This window comes from Taudactylus pleione, unplaced genomic scaffold (assembly GCF_031769625.1).
Source record: "Taudactylus pleione unplaced genomic scaffold, aTauple2 ptg000041l, whole genome shotgun sequence".
In the NCBI taxonomy this organism is placed as follows: Eukaryota; Metazoa; Chordata; class Amphibia; order Anura; family Myobatrachidae; genus Taudactylus; species Taudactylus pleione.
Window position 1 is genome coordinate 45,407,969 of NW_028284443.1, and position 15,304 is coordinate 45,423,272.

The 15,304-nt window shown below is 45.2% G+C and overlaps 1 protein-coding gene across 1 annotated transcript in view; it reads right to left on the reverse strand.

Annotated features, from left to right (window-relative positions):
* Window positions 1-15,304, reverse strand: part of COL4A1 (collagen type IV alpha 1 chain) — a 221,134-nt gene that overhangs the window by 26,791 nt on the left and 179,039 nt on the right. The window contains exons 34-37 of the mRNA XM_088458338.1: window positions 3,947-4,093; window positions 3,704-3,802; window positions 2,774-2,863; window positions 1,565-1,704 (exon numbers count right to left, since the gene is read on the reverse strand). Of these exons, the coding sequence (XP_088314464.1) occupies window positions 1,565-1,704; window positions 2,774-2,863; window positions 3,704-3,802; window positions 3,947-4,093 (476 nt within the window). The remainder of the gene's footprint in view (window positions 1-1,564; window positions 1,705-2,773; window positions 2,864-3,703; window positions 3,803-3,946; window positions 4,094-15,304) is intronic.

Here is a 15,304-nt window from a genome sequence, read left to right on the forward strand (position 1 = left end):
ACTACTTGTGTTGCACCCTCCAGCACTTTCATGTTGATGGAGTTGTTCAGACCTGTCCAGAGTAGTTTTCTTATTAAACTTCTTGAGGTGATGTGGAGTTGAACGTATGCCTGTTGGAGAAGTGTATCTTGCGTATTTCGGTGTTGCACATGATCTGGCAATGAGCGCAGGCAACTACACTTTAAAAAAGAACAGACATGTCTCAACTGCAGTCTATGCAAAGTTGAATGTCACAGTAAAGTAGTATCCTGTGTGCACGCCCTTTACCCTTGGGCGTCTCACCCTCTTTGAGTATCGCACACCAAGGCACTACAGTGCCTGTCACCCCACTTCTTACCTTCTATAGAGCGTGGAAGGGGAAGGGAACAGCATCTCCTCCTCTGTCAGATTTGGAATGTGGAGCTGCATAGAATAACACCTCCTAGTTTATCTGTTACACTCTCACTAGAAAAACACAACTGGACTCCATGAGACTCGACCCTAGTTCCTGTAGATTTGGTAATAGTGGTGCAGCCATGTGAGCCACAATAGAACCTGAATGCCACAGCTCCCATTCAAAAGAACTTGTATTTCATGCAATCTGTGGGAACATAAGGCTGGAAAACAGCTGCCCTATTTGCCTGATTATTGTGTCTTTGCACCACCGTCCAGCTCTAATTACTTGTTTTTCTTACTGACTCCCTGAACTCTGAACCAGGGTTGTCTTAACAGCAGTGTGGGCCCTGGGCAAAGCAATGGCCCCTACCCACCCATTCACGGGAAAAAAATTTAATTGGTCAATAAAATTAAACCCTCTTGCATGCCTATCAGACCTCCCACACATGCAGAGAGACTCTGTCTGGCTGGTCTGAAGCCAACGGATGAAGTGAATGTCACGGGGGGAGAGGGGGGGGGAGGTTAGATCAGAATACAATGCACCGGCGGACAGCTTATAAAAATATCACAAATTTACCAACTGGTCGTGGCTGCCGGGGGGTGGGTTGGCGGGCACCTACAAGCTTCGGGCCCTTGGGCAACTGCCCAACAAGCCCTGCTCTGAACCTCAGGCCTTGTCTGACAACCATTCTGGCTTTGATATCCCTGACTTGCCACGGACTTTGGGGCTGATATAGAGTTGCACAGAAGTCTGTTTTGTGGATGTATCTTGCATGCTTCTACGAGCATACGCAACTCAATCACATCTCCACTTACGGCTGAAGGGTCATAACTGGTAACTGTGTGATAATTTGACATTCACACGTAGGAAGAAATGTGGGTGCAGCTGTGGCCGGCTTGTGTACAACTCTGAATCACCCCTTTATCACTGGAACTCCTCCCTGTAACACTACTGTGGATCTGGAGAAACAGCAGCTGGCAGCTTTGTGGTGGTGGTTCAATCACAATTCAAATTGCAGTAACTGCAGGATGCATTAAATAGGGACTAGAATTTCTGTGGTACACTTGTGGCACTTCATAGAGGTTATTTATCAGAGTGAGTCCAGAAATACTATTAGAGTATTGGAGTAGTAGGATAACTGATTAACATGCCAAGTGATATAGTGCTCATAAGAGATTGTGAAAGTACCTTTACACCAGCAAGTCCTGGAACCCCAACACCTGGAAGACCACTTGTTCCTTTCAATCCTTTTTCACCTCGGATCCCTGAGACTCCAGGCAGACCTGGAGTGCCCTGAATACCATGTTCACCCTTTGGTCCAAAAAGCCCTAAGTGTGAAATGTATGTTTTAGTAAAATATTATGATATAACATCCCACCAGCACCACCATCGAATCCCTCAATAATCCATATCTTCTTTAAAGTTATAAAGTTTAAAGTTATATTTTTGAAGTACTACAAGTGCAAGCTCAAAATGATACTGTGAGATTTCATCCAGAATAAAAAGAAAGTAATGGTTGTCTGCTTTCGGGATATGCAAAATTTACTCGGGATATGCAAAATTTACTCTTATGCCTTAGCTGTTGGATCAGTTTAGATTATGCCAACTGTGCTATCTGGATGGAACTCTGGTTTCCTAACACAGGGGGTCATTCAGACCCGCTCGCGAGCGCAGGACGCTCGCAAGTGGGTCGATGTTGCCCCTCTGCGCATGCGCACGACGGAGGGAGCTCCGTCGTGCGCATGCGCGAGACCCGGATAGCGACAGGCTCTCCGTCGCTCCGGGTCTCGCACCAAAGGGGGCGTGCTGTCGATGTTGATTGACAGCACGCCCCCTTCGTTGGGCGGGCCGGGGGCGTGGCTGCCAGACGGAGGCGTTCCCATGGGAACGCCTACCGTCTGAAGCCGGCCCCACTGACATCTCTAGTGATGTCAGTGGGAGTGATTTTGGCTCTGATAGAGCCAAAATCACTCCAGGGCTTGCGGCAGCGAGACCCTACCACAGGGTCTCCGTCGCAAGCCCGATGGTCGCGATGGTCTTGACCATCGCGACCATCATCATGGACGCTCGCATAAGCTGTGGGTGGTCACCCACAGCTATGCGAGCGTCCAGGAGGGCGCTCCATTTTCATGGAGGAGGGCCCTGATTCAGAGCGAGCGCTCTGGTCAGAGCGTTCGGCTCTGAATCAGGCCCACAGTCCAAAAACTTACAGATGAGTTAATTGACTTGTGACTAAACTGACCCAAGTGTGTGCATAATTGTGTGCATGTGGTAGGAAATTATCTTGGAAACTCCAATGAGACATAAATTGATCTGTAATTATAAAACAGAACATAATATGTTGCCGCTATATAAAAATTACTAATAATTAGAGATACTATATTATACAATGATCACCTGGCAAACCCATTTCTCCAATCGATCCTTTTTCACCCACAGCTCCAGGAGATCCTGGTAGTCCTGAAATACCCTTTTCTCCTTTTGGTCCTATAAGTGAATAGGCATTGTCCATTAATCATAAGTATATACTGTATGTGTAGTGCTTTATTTCTGATGGGACTTAGGGCTCGATTCAGACCCGCTCGCTAGATGCATACACTCACTAGATACATATGCAAATTTGGCTAAGTGACGGCAAGGCAGGCGATCGCACAGGAAGACATAAGCACGCCCACTATGTCTTGGCGTGCGATCGCTCTGTGTATGCAGACGCCCACCAGCCTGTCTTAAGACGCCCACTTGCGCATGTCATCTCCTGTGTATGTGTATGCAACCATCGGTACATCGAGTACCAGCGGAAGCGAACGCAGCGCTTGTGGCTGACCATACCCTACCGCAAGCACTATAACGCTGCCTCTTAATTATGCACGCCTATGAAACGGCGTTAAGACGCTCAGGCATGCCTGTGTTCGCACCTCCACTCCCCCGTTTCTAGTGGCCAGCCCCTGTCACCACCCACAAACGGCTTCTCCTGTCACTCATTCAGATGGGCAGTCTATGCGCAGCAACCGTACGCTTCCCGATCGCTCTCACTGGTTTGTGCACGCGCATTCAGATTGCAAACAATTGGTTGGCTGTGTGCGAACGCATCCTAGCGAGTGGGTCTGAATCGGGCCCTCACTTTTTTCTTTTTGAATTCTTTTTAATTCTTAGAACTAGTTCTGGAAGCAGGAAAGAATCTGTGATATTGTTTTAGAAATTAATAATGTAAGTGTATAAACTGTATAGCTATAGGTGAGCACTGGCACCATATATCTCAGTACTGGCACATTTTTGCATTGAAAAAAACACTGCTTAAAGGTATGGAAAAAAATAACATTACATTACCTGGTTTCCCTGGCATTCCTGATTCTCCATCTTTTCCACGAATTCCAGAGCTCCCCAAATCACCTTGTGAACCCTTTTCTCCTTCAAATCCAGTAAACCCTAAAAATAGAATAAAATTGTGTTTAATAAGTAAGATTGCAATATATATATATATATACATATATATATATATATATATATATATATATATATATAGGTTAAAATATATAGCATTGAAAATTTATAGCAGTCGAATCTCAGTACCTCTCTCTCCTTGCTCTCCTTTGTCACCCTTCATGCTCTCCATGTGTGGAATTGTTCCTGGAAGTCCCTGTATACCTGTTTCTCCCTTGTCACCTTGAAAGCCTGGAAATCCGGTCTCACCACGGAAACCAGGAGGACCAGGATCACCTGAAATTAATTTGTTAAGTTAAGAATATAGTATGATCCCATCTGGGTAAACAGGACTCAGACCTGTCAGCACCTGGAAACGGTGCCCATACCCCCACTCTTTCATGGCACCATTCCCCACACACACACCTGGGTGGAGGGTCAGAAATGAGAGCGATGGAGGGACATAAAGCAAAGACAAGGAGGAAGAAGGGGGACAGGGATGAGAAAGTGAGGGGGAGGGTGACAGAGATAAGAGGGAGGGAGACAGGAGGACAGAGATGAAAGAGAAATAAAAAGGGGGAAAGGGGCAAAGAAGGGATAGAGATGAGAGAGACAGACAGGGGTGGAGTGTAGAGATGGGTAGGGGAAGACATCTGTCAGTGCTTCGAGCTAGGGATCAGTCTTCTTTAGTGCAGCCCCCCGCATGCCCCCCTCCTTACTGGGAGGGGGGGACAGAGATCTTAAAGAGAATGAGATGGTTGGAGGGGGGCAGAGGTGAGAGAGATGAAGGAGGAAAAGAGACACAGGGGGAAGAGGAGGCTGGAGAGGCATAGGGGGAACACGAAAGACTGGAGAGACATGAGGCTGGAAAGACAGGGGCATGCAGCTGGAGAGATGCAAGGAGGACATGAGGCTGGAGAGACACCGGGAGGGTGGCATGAGGGTAAAAAGAGGGTGAAAAGACACAGAGTGGTAAAAGGCTGGAGAGACACTGAGTTGGTGTGAAGCTGTGGAGAGACAAAGGGATGGTATTAGGCTGGAGAGATACAGGGGAGGCATAAGGCTGGAAAGACATGAGTGGCATGAGGCTGGAGGAGAGACACAGGATTGGCATGAAGCTGTGGAGAGACACAGTGGTGGCATTAGGATGGAGAGACATGGAGGATGAAGCTGGAGAGACACAGGGCCTGATTCAGAGCTGCACACAAGCGGCTGTGCAATTCCATCCCTCTAAAATGCAAATACAGCAGGAGGTGTGAGATGGCTGCAATGGTTGTTCCTTTGCTCAGGCTGTTGGAGCTGAAGCTTCCCGCAGCCTGGCCAGGTCCTGGTCACTTGAAAGGCAAGGAATCTGCATCTGCTGACGCAGACCATGGCCTCATCCCCCTCGGAAAACAGGGGCAACACATCCCCATTTCCGGGAATGGTGACCAGCCACACCACTTCTACTCCCTCATGGAGGAGCGAACATGATCGCAGGACCTATTCTGCATATGCACAGAACATGTCCTGCACATGCACAGACCCAGAAATATCAGAGATGTATGCTAACCACCGGGGTTAGCGTACATCTCTGAATCAGGCCCACAGAGCAGAAGAGGATATATGGTCGCCACAATAGCTAGCGACACGGCAAAAGACAGGTCAAAAATACTAGTGCATATATAACTAAGGTAAAAATAGATTCAGCATTCCAGAGAATAATCTAACAAAATTGTTGATAGCATATCAATTTTATTTTTATTATATTTTGATGAAAACATCAATCTAATGCCAAGCAACTATTTATTAACGATTATAATAAATAATAACTATTATAGTAAATAATAATAACTAGATACCATGTAGTGCTTTACCCTATCCCAGTAGAGCTTACAATCTATATTCACAGACACATACACACACTACAGCTAAGTGTGTGGCTCAGTCTAATTAGCATTGTTGACCACTGAATCCTAACCTTAATATTATAGTGATAATGGTTCCCTGTGTGCCTCATAATGTTCAGAAATATATGTTGAAATGTAACATTTGCTAGATGCTGCTACTGCCATCTACTGCCTTCACGTGTTGTCCTTTTTTTTTTTTTTGCATTAAGGAAGTAAGTATGCAAACTGCCGCGGCTTAATAGAAAAGCCTCCGCTGCTGTGTCTGCAGTGGCGTAACTACAGAGGGTGCAGGGGATGCAGTTGCTATGGGCCCCGCCGCTAGGGGGGGCCCGAGTACGAGCAAGCAAATTTCACTTTATTTTTTTTTCATTTTTTTTTTTATATTTTTCAGTATAAAGTTTATTTAACTGCACCCTCTGTAGTTACGCAGGCTTACTGCCTTTGGGTCTCACCCGGAGCCCCGTACTACTGTGAAGAGCCGCCCAGAGCCACGACAGAAAGCAGCGCAGGAGGGAGACGCGGCCAGAGAGTCAGCTGACAGCCTGACGCAGTGAGATAAATTGTTTCATTAGGTGGAATTCAATTCAACGCAAAATTGAATAGCTCCGGGAGGGAGCTCCCAGAGCTATTAAATTCAGTGTGCTGTTATGGCGGAGAATAACGGTTCTTACGACTTAACAAGGGTGTTAAGGGGCGTGAACCGGCATTCTCTGACTAAAGTGTCAGGCAGTAAACAGCTGCGCGCCCGGCACTTTTGTAGGATTTCTCCTCGCATCCCCAGGGGGTGCGAGAACAAATCCTTTGCCCGCCAAAGCAGAGTGGTGTATTGAATAGCTTTGGGAGCTCCCTCTTGCGGCTATTCAACATCGCACTGAATTGAATTCCCCCCATTGTGTATTGGTATATTTACTAAAGTTTTTAGAAGTGGACATATTGCCCATAGCAACCAATCAAATTCAACTTAACATTTATCTAACATCTTCTAGAACAGGGGTGGAGAAACCAGTCAGAGCCAAAAAATATCTGTGGTCAAGTTGAAGAGAGAAATCACATGCGTGCATTGAAGGTGCGCAGGCAAAAATGTCACAAGGCCACGCCCTATTTTTGTGCACATGCCTTTGGTATGACATTCGCAGGAGCATGACCTTGTGTCACACCCCCGTTTTTAGTCACACTGGGGGCGAGCCCAGCACATTGAAAATACACAACTTACAAGTTCCCAATATAATTTTTTTACTGTTGAAGTGAAAGAAAAAGTCAGAGCAATATAGAAAACATTAAAATAGCCACGTTCACATAAAATACACAGAAACAAGCCAGATCCACATAAAATACATATCCACAGCCCTGGAAGAAAATTTTTAACAATTTATAATTTACTCTCATTCTTACATCTTCATGACTGTGAAGTTACCTTAGATCAAAAAGCCAACCCTCTTTTATGGACCACACGTAGGATGTGACACATACTAAGATACAAAAGGGGATTGAACGCTCATAAAACTTTGTATGTATCTCTATACCGAAACCCAGAATTTCAAGATGGGAATGCCACTTTCCCTTTCTCAATGTGGGCAGCCCGGGGTGTTCAATCTATACGATGTCTGGTAGATTCTGATCTTAGGGGTCCTCTCACGTTCCATAAGGCAGTAGAAAAATTTTAATTTTTATCCTGTTTTCCTTTTGTCTACTTCCAAGTACAACACTACATAAGACAAGTCACAAAATATTTTTCAGAAAAAGATTGGGTTAACAATCTAGGTGCATTATTATCTGTCCCCCCACCCACATGTAAAGCGATATCACACCACTATTTATTTTTACGAGATAGCTTGGAATATGACACTCTTCAAACAGGTCTGCCTCTATGGACACGTCAATTCACTCAACTCACACCTGATATACTACTCAAGAATTTATATGATTCTTGTCGACTTACTTCTGCCAGCTCATATCAAGAATTATTTCTTGGGGCTCTATTTATTAACATTATTTTTACTAAAATAAAATGAAAAAAGGTGTTTTCACATTATTTTAGTATCACCTATAGTTACTACAGGTCAATTGGAGTAGAATTCGTAAAATTCTACTCCAACCCCTAAGTATCACTTATTTTTAGTAAAGCAGATCGCATTTCCCATAACTGTAATGGGAAATGTGATCCGACCAGAGTTACTAAAAATAAAATGTGAAAAAATATCGGGGAAAGCCCTGTGATAATAACGCCACCTGGAGGTGGCGTTATCCAGGGTCTCGGCTGGGTACCGGACTCCTGCCCTGCTCTAACGGGGAGAGCAGAGCCGGGAGTCGGTCCCAGTAATCAGCTGTGTGGTCTAAACAGACCGCAAGCTGATTACTGTAAAAAAAATAAAAAAAAAATCACTTACCTGACTCCAGGGATCGGTGATCAGGCCTCCGGTGATGATTCCCCTCCAGTCAGCTGGTCTCCCACAGTGCACTGCGGCCCGGTCATCAGGTGATCGGGCCCCAGTGCAGTATGGGAGATCACCTGACCGGAGGAATGGAGACCATCACCGGAGGCCTGGAGCATGCAGGCAAGTGCTATTAAGGGAGGGGGGGGGGTCGCGGGGGGTCCGCGATCACGGGGGCGGGGTTTAGCGCTGGTGGGGGGTAGCAGCGGCGACCGGTCGGCGCATTCGCGCGGGCGCGTAATCACGTTATTTTTTGCGAAAATACCGTGATAAGGCTCCGAGGGGGATTCACAGGGACAGAGCTTTATCGCAAACTCTGTCCCTGCAAGGGATTTGTAGTAAATCCCTGTGATATTGCCTGAATTCGCAATGCGAATTCAGTCGGTAATATCACACTACAATCTGCATTGCAAATGCGGATTGTAGTAAATAGAGCCTTAATGTCTACCACAGAACATATATTAGCCCACATCGTAGTTTCCTGATGGGATCTTCGACTTCACACACGTCGCCGCTGTGGGGAGGATAATGCAGATATTTTTCATTGTCTGTGGTCCTGCCCCCTAGTCAGAGTATTTTGGCTAAGGGTTTGCAAATTTGCTATCGATAACTTAGTTAATTTTGTGCCATTTGACTCCCTATGGGCAATATTGGGTATATTCCCCCAAGATCAATGTATTACAAAAGGTTGCAGCAAATTGCTGTCAGCGCTGCAGCCAAGAAAACCATCTTACAGGTTTGGAATCAGCCAGGTACACCTGCCTTTTCATTATTTAAAGAGAAGTTATTTTATCTGTTCCAAATGGATTGGGTGGAGGCTTCTTTGGATAAGGAATCCAGGGTAGAAAGATTCTTTGAAATATGGGAGAGCAATATTTCCACACTTCCTTTAGTTACTCAACAACTTCTCACTAAATGTTTTTCCTCTTCCTCGTGGTACCTTTTACGTTTACTTGACAATGATCCCCCAGTGATTCAGTGGTGATATCCCACACGATGCACCCTTCAACTATATTACCTATATTATTTATACTATTTATATTATTTACATTCTTAATATAATGATATTTATGTATTGCATTATATACATCTTGACATTTTGTTAAATCAAATAGAAAATATATGTTCTGTACTCACAAACACATTTTTTTTGACCTATTGTTGAATTGAATTGTTTGTGTATATGTCTCTGATTCAATAAAAAAGAATAAAAAAAAAAAAAAATATATACATATCCACGTAAAATACATATAATACATTGAGAATCCCAGTGCCCATTATGCTGTGCCCCATGTAGTTGTGCCCCATATGCAGTGCCTCCCTGTAGTTGTGCCCATTAAGCAATGCCCCCAGTAGTTGTGGCCCTTATGCAATGCCCCCTGTAGCTGTACCCATTATGCAATGCCCCCAGTAGTTGTGGGCCTTATGCAATGCCCCCTGTAGCTGTGCCCATTATGCAATGCCCCCAGTAGTTGTGGCCCTTATGCAATGCCCCCTATAGTTGTGCCCATTAAGCACTGCCCCCAGTAGTTGTGGCCCTTACGCAATGCCACCTGTAGCTGTGACCATTATGCAATGCCTCCAGTAGTTGTGGCCCTTATGCAGTGCCCCCTGTAGTTGTGCCCCCTAAGGTAGTGCCCCCAGTACTACAGCAGTTGTAGTCTTAATGCAATGCCCCCCGTAGCTGTGCCCCTTCTGCAATGCCCCCTATAGTTGTGCCAAATATGCAATGCTCCCAGCGGTTGTGCCCATTATGCAATGCCCCCAGTAGTTGTGGCCCTTATGCAATGCCCCCTGTAGCTGTGCCCATTATGTAATGCCCCCCAGTAGTTGTGCCCTTTCTGCAATGCCCCCTGTAGGTGTACCCCATTAAGCAATGCCCCCAGTAGTTGTGGCCCTTATGCAATGCCCCCCTGTAGCTGTGCCCATTATGCAATGTCCCCCAGTAGTTATGCCACTTCTGCAATGCCCCCTGTAGCTGTGCCCATTAAGCAATGTCCCCAGTAGTTGTGGCCCTTATGCAATGCCCCCCTGTAGCTGTGCCCATTATGCAATGTCCCCCAGTAGTTGTGCCACTTCTGCAATGCCCCCTGTAGCTGTGCCCATTAAGCAATGCCCCCAGTAATTGTGCCCCTTCTGCAATGTTCCCTGTAGTTGTGCCCCCTAAGGTAGTGCCCCCAGTACTACAGTAGCTCCCCCTCCCTGCCCACACCCCTATGAAGAAACTTACTTGTCTTCATGCTGGCACTGCATTACTTTTAACGCTGGCCTCTGAAGCGATCAGAGGCTTCTTTATCTCTCAACGCTTCAGAGACCAGCAGTCTCAGAACTAGTGGGGGTCTGCAGAGCCGCGAGCAGGGAGCTGCATCGGAAACTCAAAAAAAGCCACATGCGGCTTGAGAGCCTCCGGTTAGCCACCCCTGTTAGATAACAGCTATAATCTGATTAGTTGCTATGGGCAACATCTCCACTTCTATAGACCTGTACTTTAGTAAATATAGCACACACCCAGGACTGCACCATTACAATGGGATTATTTTATACAATACAAAATGGATTCAAGCATCTCCCGTTTGGACCCATGGTTAGCAACTATACGTAGACATAAAACAATACCCTAGATAGCAATCACCCTTTTTATTTTTTTATATTACAATTTAACACTGTGTTCAAACAAACACTATTTAATAATCATAAAAATCAACATTTCAAGCAAACTTCTCAAAGGTACATTATTAATAAGTATGCATAGACAGTGATGCTTCTTTCTTTTTTTTTTTTTTAAATATACATAGACTTATGATTTTACTGTACTTGACTGTACTTCATAGATGCGTAAAAATATCACCCTATAGCCACTGCATGTGACCATCCAGCAGTCAGGCTAACTCCACAGTTCTATACCTTTATATTTGCTGAAGTGGAGAGATAAATTGTTTTATTAGGGGGAATTCAATTCAATGCGAACTGAATAGCGCCGGGAGGGAGATCCCGGAGTTATTCAATTCAGTGCGCTGTTATGTCGGAGAATGCCGGTTCTCGCGACTTAACAAGGGTGTTAAGGCGCGAGAACCGGCATTTCCTGACTAAAATGCCAGGCGCACAGATGTTAGCGTCGTGCTAGGCAGTAAAACAGCTGTGTGCCCGGAACATTTCTCGGATTTCTCCTCGCATCCCCAGGGGGGTGCAAGAAGAAATCCTTTGCCCGCCCAAACAGCGTGGTGTATTGAATAGCTGCGGGAGCTCCCTCCAGCGGCTATTCAGCATCGCACTGAATTGAATTCCCCCCATTGTGTCTCATGCCTGCAAAAATTGCTTATAAGCATCAGGATTGGAAATAACTAATAACTAAATGTGGAACACCGATTAGAGATGATTTGGTTTCCTTCTGCAACATAGAGCTTGATGTCATAACGTTCTTTAACAAAGTCAATTGAGATTCAAATGTGCATCTGTGGTTCTATACTGTACATGTCTGTATCCCAGAAGTATTATGGGAAAATACAAGGCAAAAAAATTAATTATTTGTGAAGAGAATATTCAAAAAACATGCTCATGTTCTGCACTAAGTTACTTGCTGGCAAAATGTGGTTTCTCGCTACAAAAGCTATGCTTTTTGTCTCTTGATAAGTCAAGAAAGCAGTTCACTGCCATAGCCAACTATGACAGCAGTAATATTACAGTGTCTTGGGCACTGCTGGAGAAATCTCTGATATGATAGGAAAAAAACTTATAAGTATTAAAGGAATTTTAATGAACTCCGAGTATTGTTATTCAATACCTCACTATAACCATAATAATGCTAAGCACCTACGAGGGGGGATCCAAAAGTCTGTGTCCTGATGTAGTAGTAGATGTTAACCCGTATTGATTTTCTGTACTTGTATTATGGCCCTCATTCAGAGCCGTACGCTCTGAGCAGAGCGCACGCTCTGAATGAGGGCCGGGCTCCATGAAAATGGAGCGTCCTCCTGGACGCTCGTATAGCTGTGGGTCACCACCCACAGGCTATACGAGCGTGCATTGTGATGGCCGCGATGGTCATGACCATCGCGACCATCAAAATTGCGAGCCGGAGCCTGCGGTTGAAGTTTTCAACCGCAAGCTCCGGAGTGATTTTGGCTCTATCAGAGCCAAAATCACTCCCACTGACATCACTAGTGATGTCAGTGGGCCGGCTTTTGACGGGAGGCGTTCCCGTGGGAACGCCCCCGTCAAGGAGGCATGCCCCTGGCACGCCCACCAAAGGGGGCGTGCTGTCAATCAACATTGACAGCACGCCCCCTTTGATCGGACACAACGAGCGAAGGACTTTCCTTCGCTCGTCGCGTCTGGCGCATGCGCACGACGGAGCTCCCTCCGTCGTGCGCATGCTCAGTCCATAACATCGACCCACTTGCGAGCGGACAGCCGCTCGCGAGTGGGTCTGAATCAGGCCCTATGTACGTACTGTATGTATGTACTAGAGCTCTTAGTGGAACACTATGGAAAATTACAGCACAAATATTTTTTTATTTTTGCAGATATTAAATAATAAATGGAACAACATCACTAAAAGTTGGGAACAACATCACTAAAGGTTGGGAACAACATCACTAAAATGTGAAAAATGGTGAATACTGGAAAATGGAGAAAACTGAAATGTGAGTCGTCATTAAATATCTGCAAATGAAGATGACTCTACTGACATTCACAGTCAGGCTCAAGGAACACATTCATGGGAAGACTCTTGTGTCTGATGATGATGTCATGACTGCTGTACAGGACTGGTTTGAGGACCAATCACCGGACTTTATCCTGAATGTAAACTAGAGGTTGGAGCATCGATGGGAGAAGTGTACTGAAGCAAATGGAGACTATGTTGAACAATAAATGCCATTTGAACTTAAATTTCTCTGTTATTCAGAGACTTTTGTATCCACCCTCGTATTTTTAAGAGCATTGTTGACATTAAGGTGTCTATTTAACAATGACCAATTGTTGTAACTATTAAGTATCATACCAGGCAGCTCTTGAAAGGTTTTCTCACATTCAGTCATACAGGTGCCACAGTATAAATCAGTGATTTCTCTGCGATTTCCGTCTTTGTAAAGTTTGAGAAGCTGAAATAATCTTCACTAGCCTTCAAACGTGGTATGGCACAACATAATTATAAATGTGATCTTCATAATAGTCACAAATATATAATGACATTCCTCCCCCCGGGAGGGTTAGGTTTAGGGAGGGAGGGTTAGCTTTAGGCACCCCTGGGAGGAGGTTAAGGTTAGGCACTAGCGGGGGAGGTTAGGGTTAGGCATCCCTAAAGGAGGGTTAGGGTTGGTGGGGGAAGAGGGGAGGGTTAGCGTTACTTACTTCCGCTGTTGGGATTTCCTCCTTTCGGCCTCACGTTGTCGGGATTTGAACCAGCGGCTAAACAGCCGCTGGCTTTACAATCCCATTCCCTGGATGGTGTAGTAGGAACCTATATGCACATATACTGTACACAGTGGTGCCAGCGGGATGAATAATATACGTAGCGGTGGTGACACAGTGGTATAATGGGGTCTCTGCCTGTAGTGCACAGTCTCAGTTGTACGTATGCACAGTATCACATTTGTCAGGGCCCTAGTGCCCGGACGGAAAGAGAAGACAGCAGGCAGAGCGCTCTCCAACACAGAGAACATCAGCTAAAGCTGGCCACACATCTAAAGATAATCTGTCCAACCAGCCAACTAGTTGATTGGTTGGAATGAAAATCTGGTAAGGAGTACAGTCAGCAATTTGCTCCCAAGCGCTGGAAAATGGACCAAAACTGTTGTTTGAACAAATTGTTTAGATCAAACATTTAACAAACTTGTCTGACGACCATTTTCATCTGTTTTCTGGCATTTTGGAGCACATGGATCATCATTTACTCCCATTCCTTACCAGATTTTCATTCCAACCAATCAACAAGTTGGATGGTTGGATGTAAGTTGGTCTAGTGTGTGGCCAGCTTAAGTCAACTGCAGCATGTTAATGTGTACGCAAGTTTATGTGAAAGGGGCAAGACCTGCTAGCTCAAAGTGGTTTTTTTACTTTTTTGTCAAAAAATGCACGCACCAGCAGACTGTGATGACTCATTTTATATGCAACAGTTGTATATCTGTGTGCAACTGAGTCTCTAACTCTGTATACGAAGTGCTACAAGGTAGCGGCCGCAGCTTTATTCATTCCAAGTTCTGTTGTGCCTTATATACAGACTCGTGCGTCCTAGTCGCATCACTTTGCAACGTAGATGCATATTCAGCAAAAAAAGACGCTGACACTAGCATAGTAGCACAGGACCTGGCGGCTTATTCATGCCAGGCAAGTCGCACTGCATGGCATATTGAGACTAGATGTTTGAGGACACAACTGTATACAGACTTGTAATCCTTCATACTACAACCTTAAAATATATATATATATGTTTGAGAACGCAGCTGCGTTCACTTCAGACCGGCTTCCGCTGCCAACTGAAATGGGAGTGATCCCATACGCAACATCTGTCTCTGCGTACACTCAGTGGTACGCATGTGCCATAGGGGTTTCCAGGACTGTTTATGCATGCGCAGTAACAAATATACGCTCAACTGTGCAAACATCGGCATTGGCGTCCACCTCTAACTCCTTAGGATAGTAGTTCTGTAACACTTACAAATGGAGTTCATAGAATGCTTGTGTTTCAACTATAGAAAAGGACATATTAATATGCTCAAAATATATGTCTGAGTTTAGTGATTTAATAAATATTTTTTTCAATCTAATATGTATTACTGTACATAATACAGATTCTTAAACAAACTGGGCCTCAGTGGGCGAAAATGTGCCTTGTGCCAGCCCTGTCCTCTGATTATATGACATCACAACAAAGTGGCAGGGCCGCCAGGACCAGGGACAAGTTCAGCACTGGAAGCGCCCAGGGGGGCCGCTGTGCAGTCTGGCGGCACGGCAGGACCAGGTAGAAGTTGAGCACCCTAGGGACGCTCCAAGTAGTGCCTTTCTATATTGCAGGGTGCCAAATACAGGTGCCATGGAGCAGGAACTGTGCTCCCTCCTAGGCCCCGCTCGTTCTGGTTACTGTAAATAAAACCACAAACCCTGCAAAGCATCAAAACACACAATGAAATATATGGTAAGTGCAATTAAGCTGAATTTAAGATCCAGCCAAAAACATTTGGGAGCCA